The sequence below is a fragment of the Fundulus heteroclitus genome, chromosome 15 (assembly GCF_011125445.2).
Source record: "Fundulus heteroclitus isolate FHET01 chromosome 15, MU-UCD_Fhet_4.1, whole genome shotgun sequence".
Taxonomy (NCBI): domain Eukaryota; kingdom Metazoa; phylum Chordata; class Actinopteri; order Cyprinodontiformes; family Fundulidae; genus Fundulus; species Fundulus heteroclitus.
In genome coordinates, this window is record NC_046375.1 from 7,483,309 (window position 1) to 7,493,133 (window position 9,825).

The following is a 9,825-nucleotide window of genomic DNA, read 5'->3' on the forward strand; positions in this document are numbered from 1 at the left end:
CAGTAGCCTCCCCCCCCCAGGAAGCAAACAAAACCCCTCGCTGGATATTGTTAGGTTAATTTAACAGGTTTTATTATTAATTCATTTACAAGAGAAAATGAGTAGAATGATAAAAACCAGGTACCAGTAACATTGCATTTCCCTTGTGTGCGTTCTGACCTGCAAACCCCCCCCCCCCCCCCCCCCCTCTGCTGCTTACAGTAACCTCACATCTGTGACAGTGTTGATCCAAACATTCACATGAAAAACTAATCAGTCCTTTGAAAAAGAAAGAGGAAAGCAGACAAGCTTGCTGGTAAGAAAATAAAATAAAAAGGACATATTTACATTTTTTTTCCTTTTTTTTTTTGTCGTATTGACCACATCTTTTTAAACCATACATGAAATCGGCGAAAAGACGTGCTTTTGGTGCTGGGATGTCAGATTAAAAATCTGTATAATGTTTACAGCGCACCGGTTTCCCCCCCCTCCAATATGTCGATAGAAGCTGCTGAAACGTTTAACAAATGAACAGAAATGCGTGTACTGTGTTTACAAAACTGTAATAACCAGTTTTTAAAATATAAAACCCCACGTTAAGACACGGAATCTGATCCTCAGCGTAAAACTGTAACATCATGACTCCCATAAGCTCCGGAGAGAAATCAAGCGTCTCTAAGGAGGAGCCGGCCAACCTTGTTTATTGTTTTTTTTGGACATTGGATAGCGTTTTACTGCAGAGCCATACTGTTACCTTAAATTGGCTGCAAAAGCCACATACGGTGGTTAAAAGTAACAAAAAAAAACAAAAAAAACACACACAACAAAAACATACAGTTAAACAGAGGAAGAGCTTTAGAGGCAGTTTGTAGTTTAAAACTTAAGACAATCATATAGGCACTAAGAGCCTCTGACTGTTGTGTTGACCCCTTGGTGGCGTCGGTGACGGTGAAAACTGCAGCATCCCTTTTTTTTTGTACCGTTGTCAACAAAAAGAAACTAAGGAAAAACTTAAAAAAAAAACAAATAGCACCACAGAAAACGTGGTCAAACTTTCCCAGTTTGGCGCGACATTTTTGCGGCGCTTTACACCTTCTGCGGCGGCGCCGACTGCCGGCTCGACTTCACGCGGCTGCGGGCGTACACCCGCAGGAAGAGCGCCAGGAAAACCACGGCGATGCCGAAGCCCCCGACGACGGTGACGGCGTGGCCGTAGAGGAAACAGGAGAGGAGGATGGCGAAGGCCTGCCGCAGCGTCATGATGATGGTGAAGACGGCGGCGCCGAACTGGTTGATGGTGTAGAAGATGAAGAGCTGGCCGCACGCCGAGCACACGGACAGCAGCACGGCGTGGAAGGCGAACTCCGAGTGGCGCGCCATGAAGGACAGCGACTCGAAGAAGGCGCCCTGCTCGAGCAGCGAGCCGACGGTGAAGAGGCAGGAGAACAGGTTGACCCCGAACATCATCTGCACGGACGACATCTTGTACTTGAAGAGGTTGTCCTGCCAGTTGGACGTGAAGCTGTCGAAGACGATGTAGCCGACGAGGATGACGACGCCGCTGAACGTGGTGACGGTGGACGGGTGCTTGCCGGCGGAGCTGGACAGCAGGAACATGCTGACGCCGACGGATATCAGCGCGGCGGTGAAGTACTCCCAGTACTCGTAGCTTTTACGCGACACGATCTTCCCCATGAGCATGACGGGAATCACCTTGGAGGCCTTGGCCAGGACTTGAGTGGGGAAGCTGATGAACTTGAGCGCCTCGTACTGGCACCAGCTGCTCATGATGTTGGAGAGCGACGCGAAAGAGTACTTGTACATGGGCGCGCCGTGGCGAGGCTGCTTGAACAGCACGCACCAGAGTCCGGACACGGTCAGCGCGAGGATGCGGTTCATGAAGACCAAAAACTGGGAATCCTTGAACTTCTCGCCCTCCTGGTCCGGAGACGCGGCTCCGTAGGAGCGAGTCATCACTCTCTCCTGGAGGACGCCCCATGTCAGATATGACACCTACGGAGAAGAAGAAAGGCAGATTTTTAGCTCATCGGGTCCGAGCTCCTGCGTCTTTCATTTTAAACATGTGCGTATTATCATGTTTTTAGATCAATTTTCACTTTCAAAGTTTGCTCTTTCCCAGAACAGGCATGGGTCTGTTGCCAGATTTCAGTTCATTATCGTTTTCTTTTTGCCGGTTATAGATCGTCATACCCGACCTGTCTAGTTTTATTTTTTAGTAGCAGTAGGAATACTTATTGCATTTTTTTTAATTTTGAATAAAAGCCATTAAACCAAGTTATACTTTCTGTATACCAACACAGAGACACCTCAGCTTTCTTGGTTATCTGGTTCCCAGCAGCTGCTGGCATCCAGCTACAAGTTAAAATCAGTAAAAACTCTAATCTGTAAGCAACACCAGAGGGTGAAATATTAACAACATAGTACGTTGTTTATTAATTGTACACAACAATAAGACCAATTCCACCAAATCCTTATTTATGAGATATTTTATGAGGTAAAGAAAGAAATCTTTACGGGAACAAAGTAAGTGCACCGTTGCTGCATCTATGGAAAGGAGAGAACAAATAGCAGCCAGTTCCTGCTAATAAATAGTAATAGTAATAATAGTAATATCTTTATTGTCATTGAAACATACATTGAAATATATATTACAACAAAATTTGTTCTCTGCTTTTAACCCATCACCCTTGGGGAGCAGTGGGCTGCCATGTGCGGCGCCTGGGGAGCAATCTGGGGTTGAGGGTCTTGCTCAGGGACCCAGACTGCCGTGACTGGGGATCAAACCGGGTACTTGCATCCTTCTCTCAGTGCAATTACCTTAGAGAACCAACTCTTTATCGATCTATTTATCAATCTGGGAAGGCCTAATAGGCTCATTTTCTAACCATTTCAAAAAGAATCAAAAAGGTAAAATTAATCTTTTACCTAAATCCATTTACTTATTTCACTGTATGCAATTTAAAGTACCAGTGTACTTTATTATTATGGCATAAAACATTCCTAAGGGTTAAACTTCGTACTTTACAGGCTCCCTATTCTAAAGAAGCACTGAATCTTCTAAACTTCACACACTATTATTTAGCCTTCCGGTTCCCGAGCTGCAGATGTGGATGAGCTGAGGTGGGTCTATGTAGAGCAAGGGTCACCAACATGGGGCCCACGGGCACCAGGTAGCCCCCCCCCCCTTCCCAAGGACCACATGTGGGGAATTCAAGCCCGTTCTAAAACTAGCACAACCCTCCAGTAAACTGCTTCTAAAATGTTATTTTAGTCTGTTGCTTGCTCTACTTTTGTAGTCACACCTGCATTTATATAGATTTAAAAATTACAATATCTAAGAAGAAAAAGGGCATTGCAGATATCTTTATAGGTGAGTGCTGACTCTTCTAGTTCAAAGGTCAGTACAGGTAGCCCTTCGTGTAACGGTAACGATGAAGTAGCTCTCATTTTCAAAAAGGTTGGTGACCCCTGATATAGTGCAAGAAGAATTAAAGGTCGCAACATTAGCAGGTATTCTCTTTCTGAGCTAAAAAAAAAAAAACGTTCCACACTCACTTTTAGGGCTGGGTATCAGCTAGGATGAGCAGATACGATACGATTCTCGATACATAGCTTAGCTTGAGTTTGATTCGACTCCAATATCGATATTTATTACTTTAAAATTAATGCTCAAAGTCATTCAATCAACAAAACCAGCCGAATATCATATTTATGCTCAATTTATTGAACACTGATATATTAAAACAGGAAAACAAAGTGCATTTGGTTCAATGCATTTAACGCATCTTAGAAACCCAAAATGTGCCCAAACGTATGATTTTAGGGACGAAGGCAGTTCTAAAATCCTGTATGCCATTCCGCAAATTCATCTGAGTTGCTCTTCCTCGCTGTGAACAGTAACAGTCTGCTGTAATAACTGTAATAAAATATTTTACATTTTATCATTCTCTCCCTTTTATCTCCTCTTTCTTTCACCTTTTCTTTATTGTTTTTCCTTTCCTCTTCTACTTTCTCATTGTAGTGTCCACATAATTTGAAATACTCCCTGCATGAATTATAACATGCACAAATCAAGCGGAGCACTGTTGAGGAAGCCGTACTGTTCCACTTGTGAAAGTAAAATCTGATGAGCTCTTTTTGGCATTAAGACAATGATTCTTATTGCTACATTGCCAGACAGGACACTGTAAAAAAAAAAAAAATGTGGAAAAGAAAAGGGAACACTTTATCATTATATGTGGCAGTGTGAAGAACTTCAATTTTTTTTGGAAACAATAATTTTTAAGTTAATTGAATGTGAAATTCCAATCGACTGTAAATTGAGTTTACTTTGTGTATATTATATATATATATATATATATATATATATATATATATATATATATATATATATATATATATATATATATATATATATATATATATATATATATATATATATATACTAGTTTTAAATGTGATGCAAAAAAACTTTTTGTTGCCCTTTTTACGACTTGTAAAAGACTGATTTGTAGAAACGGACTTGTTGAGTGAGTGTATGATGGGTTTTAAGGGTGGGGGAGTGTCTGGGTTTTGTGTATTGTTATTGGTTTTTTTTTGTGTTCTGTGTTAAACATTTTTTTTTTTAATTCAATAAACATTTGAGGAAAAGAATTTGTGAAAGTGAATTTCGACTGCATTCATTGTTGTTGAAAGCGAGGGTGTGGGGAGGGTGGGTTATTGTAGTTCTGTTTGCTTTCTTTTTCCTTTTAAAAAAAGGGAGCATACTGTGGCTAGGTCTACAACCGGTAACTATAAATCTTTGTTAATGATTGCACGTCGGCAATAAACATATCTAAAGAAAAAAAAAAAAGAATGAACAAAAGGTCTGACATTTCTCTGCAACAAGAGACTGATAAAGTTCAGGCCACATACAAAAGGACAAATTGTGTCGTGGACTTAGTTTTGCATGCAGATAATTTTTATTATGTCCTGATAGAGAGAACCTAAAGAAGTTGTACTTCTCTTCATGGTGACTGAAGAGAAGTGTAATTAGTCTGATGTTTACTCCGCTTGTTTGGGTAATTTAGTTAAGAGATACTTAGTCTGTGAATAAATACATTTCTTTCCTAGGCACAGTGTGAAAAATATAGATGGTTGCAGTTTCTTAGCTTTATGCTCGCAGAGATCCCTTACCTGAAGTCCGGCTGCACAAAAGATCAACCTTAAGGCCTGTTTGAGCGACGAGCCCGAATCAGGCTCGTTCCTGCTCGACAGGGACACGTCGTCCAACAGTCCGCTCTTGTCCTCGCCGCCAAACACGCAGGCCTTTATGGCAGGATAGCAAAGCCCGCTACCTGAATATTAAAGGAGAGATGCTTCAAATAAAGAATAAAAAACAAAACAAAAATTGTATCCAGAGAAAATCAAACGGCCCAAACCTCTGTCCAGGTAATTGGAGCGTTTGAAGTAGCTAATGAGGAAATATCCCGGGACAATGATGGTGGCGTATCCCAGCATGTTGACGAGGAAACGGAGGAACCAGACATCGTGCCAGCCGTCCAGCAACGACGGCTCCTCGGCAGCTACGGCGTGGGGGAAAAACAGCCCCACGAGTGCAGGCCAAACCCTAAAAGGGTGAAAGGAGAATGTCGCGTTATAACAGACAATGCTATCCTCAAACTCGTTTAAGACATACTCCATAAAACGTACAGCGGACTCTGAACAAAACCTGTAAGCGTTTTATTCCTTTAATGTCTTTTTCAGCCCTCATGTGTCATAACTGCTACTGTAAAACATATAGATACAGACATTACAGTCATGAATCCTACCATTCGGGGCTTTTAATGATTTATCTGAACCAGAATGAAATGATAACACAAAAAAAACGTTAACGAACAACAAAAAAGACAAGAAATGGGGGAACAAGTCATAAGTTTATCAACTGTCTGTACAAACTGTCAAGCACGGTGGTAGCAGCATCATGCTGTGGGGCTATTTGATGCTTTGCACAAGGTGAAGGGAATAAGAAAAAAAAAATAATAATAATAACAGCTGGCTGATTGAAACTTGAACATAATTCAGGTGTCCTATGGGACAATGATGACAAATGGATATCAGAACCAGCTCCGGATGGAAGAGGAGGTTGACAGTAAGCAGCTGGAGTGACCGCCATATCAAGAACATTCAAAATATCTAGACTGGGCATAAAAGCCAGGCCCATGTAAAGAAAACAGCTAATTCAAAAGAACTCTGCAACTTCTGCCAACAAGGTTGGATAAAAGCAGAGGGAGAGGAATCCCAGAGGCTTATTGATGCACATGGGAACTGCCAAGTCTGTGTTTGAGGGGCAAATCGCCGAGCAACGCCTTCACAATAGTTTAGTGTATGTAAATATTTGAACATGTGTGTGTAATTAAACATATATAAACTGTAAGCCTTCTAATGTCTTGGTTTTAAACTCATTGTTGAAAGTTGTAGCTGTCCCACCAATAAAAAGGAGAAATGGCTTTAAACGAATAATCAAAAGCTAAATTAAGCTCACGCCTATGATGAATGTGATTTAAGCTTCTCACAGTGATAACGGCAGCCTAAAGAGAATCAGTCATTGTAGAGTTGATAGCTTCTACTTTTACCAAGATAATGAGAGAAACATTCACTTTTATCTGTAAAAGCTGAACTCAAAGAGACCGATAAAAAGCAAAAAAAAAGTATTAAGCAGGTGTCATGAAGGATTCAGCCTCTGGATTCACAGTCGAGGGAACATGTGGCACAACGTCACAATTACTCTCTTCTGTGTGCCGTTTAATTTACGAGACCCGGTACAGATATAGAGCAGGAATGCAGTTGTGCCAGTCTTGGCATACGTGCGTTGGTAGTCTCCGTTTAGGACACCATCAAAGCTATAAAAGGTTTTCACGGGAATAAAAAACAAAACAAAAAAAACACCCTCCTCCTACATGAAGGTGAGCTTCTCGCCGCCGAACGCAGCGTATTCCTCTTCAGGAAGAGGCGGACCCTCCTCTCCCGGGGTGCCTGACCCGAACACAGGATCTCTTTGTGCGCCGTGCCCTGGCCAGGCAGCCGCCCACTGCACCAGCACTCTGGCTCTGAACAAGAAGCCCATTACGTGGAGGAATGCAGCTCACAAGCTGCTGCACTCCAGAGAAAAAAAACGCGGCCGAATTTCACCTGAGAGGGAAAGGAGTGGAAATGTGTCCCGTGAGGGACATGGTTTTTTCTACACATTTCACCTGGTCTGACGTTCTGTTAACTGTGACATCATTCAGGGAAGACAGATCATCCGCTATTACCATCTAACGTAGAACAGATTCCTGGATTAATGTGTGCTTCTGTGCTTTTTTGTCTCTCTTGTTGTGTCTCTGCTCTGTCTTCTATAACTCCCAGTCGGTTGAGGCAGATGACCGTTCATACTGAGCCCGGTTCTGCCGGAGGTTTTCCATCCCGTTAATGGGGAGTTTTTCTTCCCACTGTCGCTTCATGCTTGCTCAGTATGAGGGATTGCTGCAAAGCCATGGACAATGCAGACGACTCTCCCTGTGGCTCTACGCTTCTTCAGGAGTGAATGCTGCTTGTCAAGACTTTGATGCAATCAACTGGTTCCCTTATATAGGACATTTTTTACCAATCTGTATAATATGATTGAATTAGACTTTGTAAAGTGCCTCGAGATGACATGTTTCATGAATTGGCGCTATTTAAATAAAACTGAATTGAATTGAATTGAATTAAGGACGCGTGACGAGAGATTTGCAACGAAACGTGAGATGCAACTCTGATTTCAGAGGAAGACAGATTAAAGCTACTAGACGGGGCTTTTCTGTGATATCAAACAACCACACTTGGACGTGGTTTCACACCTTTAGATCATCGTTTTTTTCCCCCCCTATTTTTGTTGTAAATCATTTAATGAACCCTCCCAAAGACACTGTTTCCATACCCAAACCCCTGATGAAGTCACGTAATGGCCAAGGCAAACGATGGCGGCTCTTCTGACGCCATCCATTTGTACTTTTCTCCTACTCACCTGTGTTCTGAATACAGCGGTGGCAAGAACGTCTCAGCTAAATGTGGGAACACCAGATGGAGCGCAGAAGAAAAACCAGCAGCGATGAAACACATAGGAGCTGTGTGCCAAGAGGAGCCGAGCAGACCGGATTGACAGGACTTAATTATCAAAGATCTTCAGCCGTTCATTCAGGCCAGGTTAATCTGAAATCTAGTCTGGTTGATGCATTTAATAATAAGGATGACGTTGAGGTCGCGACGACATACAACGCATCCCTCGTTACTTCCACCAAAAACAGAATTGATAACATTGTGATACCAGAAATGCAGTATCAGTCTGTCTGATATAGGAATCTTAAAGGATTTCTTGGAAGCAAATAGCTGATAGTTCATTTCCTAATATCACTTATAGTATTTATACTTTGTATATCAATGACATTTCTGGCCAGTAGGACGGACTGTAAGGTCCCTCTTTGCACACACCTACAGCTGCGGTGTTAAAGCTCACTGCGAGTAGTTGTCGCATCGTGTAATGGTAAAGAAAATGCAATTTTCAGCATGATTATCGCGAATGTGATGTGCAGCCGTCGATGTTTCCGTGAAAACCTGACATTTTTTTTACCTCATGAGATTCTAATACCGGCCTATACCCACTTATACCCCTTGCAACTCTGTGACCCTGTGAAAAATGGCTCATTGTACATGTTAACTAAGCCTAATGGGGAAACTCGACCATTAGGCCTCTTGTGATGTCATCAATCCAAACAGATTTTGCATTTTTACTATTAAACCCAGCTTTATTATAAAAAAAAAAAAAAAGGTTAGATTTTGCAAAATCCTGCAATGGGAACAGAGTTAACTGCTCAGCTGTGAATGTATGTAAACTTAGTGGGGGTAAAAAAAAAACAACAACAACATAAACTGCACAATTCCTTTAATGAGGTTGTGTTGACCTCATTTGTATGGCAACATATTCCCACATATTTAACGTCCTATCCAAAATGCATCACTCCGAGTATAATAAATATATTAATGTATGATTGCTATTTAACCTAAAATATGCCCAACACCGCTAGGTTGCGTGCATATAACAACGCCTCCCTGTTCTTAACCACATTCAAAACAAACCGCATTTTAAGCTTCGGACAGCTCAGCTTATAACTCATTTTGCCAGTTCCAGTGCGTCTGAAATAAGAAGAAAAGAGGTTACCTCCATGAGAAAGAAGGCATATTTCCCCCCCACTCTCAGTGGCCCCACACCCGGCAGCGGCTCTCAAACGTCTCGGCGGTGACGCAGCATCAAGCCGCTCCGGTCGGTTAGGATGAGATGGCTTAAAACTCGGGACCCGTGTCTCTCTTCCGCGAACAGCAGCTCTGGAGCCTGTTTTTTTCCACTTATGATTTGAAGATGATGTGTTCACTTCAACAGGAAAGCCTCCCTTCTTTTTTTTAATGAACACCAGTAGGATGCCGGAGGTGGAAAACGGCTCCATTCTGGCGACACCGCGCCCTGTCGGCGGGGAGGAGGTACTGCAGGCCAAACACGCTATTAACGCGAGAAAACGTGGGAGGGCGACAACAGGTTATTTTGCAACTTTAGGTATATGGTTTCAGCCCATTTTCGGTGTGACACATTTATAGTGGCCTGCTAAATGAATGTAAATGTGCAATGTTATATCTACTGAATGTTTATTCATCATATACCTGTGCATTATCTGTATTCATATATATATTCATATATATATATATATATATATATATATATATATATATATATATATATATATATATATAATTATATTATATCATATATTATAT

The 9,825-nt window shown here is 41.8% G+C and overlaps 1 protein-coding gene across 1 annotated transcript; it reads right to left on the minus strand.

The window, feature by feature from the left end:
• Positions 1–660: 660 nt before the first annotated feature.
• Positions 661–9,479, minus strand: slc35b2 (solute carrier family 35 member B2). Its single transcript, XM_012869123.3, has 4 exons — positions 9,218–9,479; positions 5,421–5,608; positions 5,176–5,336; positions 661–1,992 (listed from the first exon to the last, which is right to left on the minus strand). The coding sequence occupies exons 1-4, from the start codon at positions 9,235–9,237 to the stop codon at positions 1,066–1,068; spliced, it is 1,296 nt and encodes a 431-aa protein (XP_012724577.2). The 5' UTR covers positions 9,238–9,479; the 3' UTR covers positions 661–1,065.
• Positions 9,480–9,825: the final 346 nt, after the last annotated feature.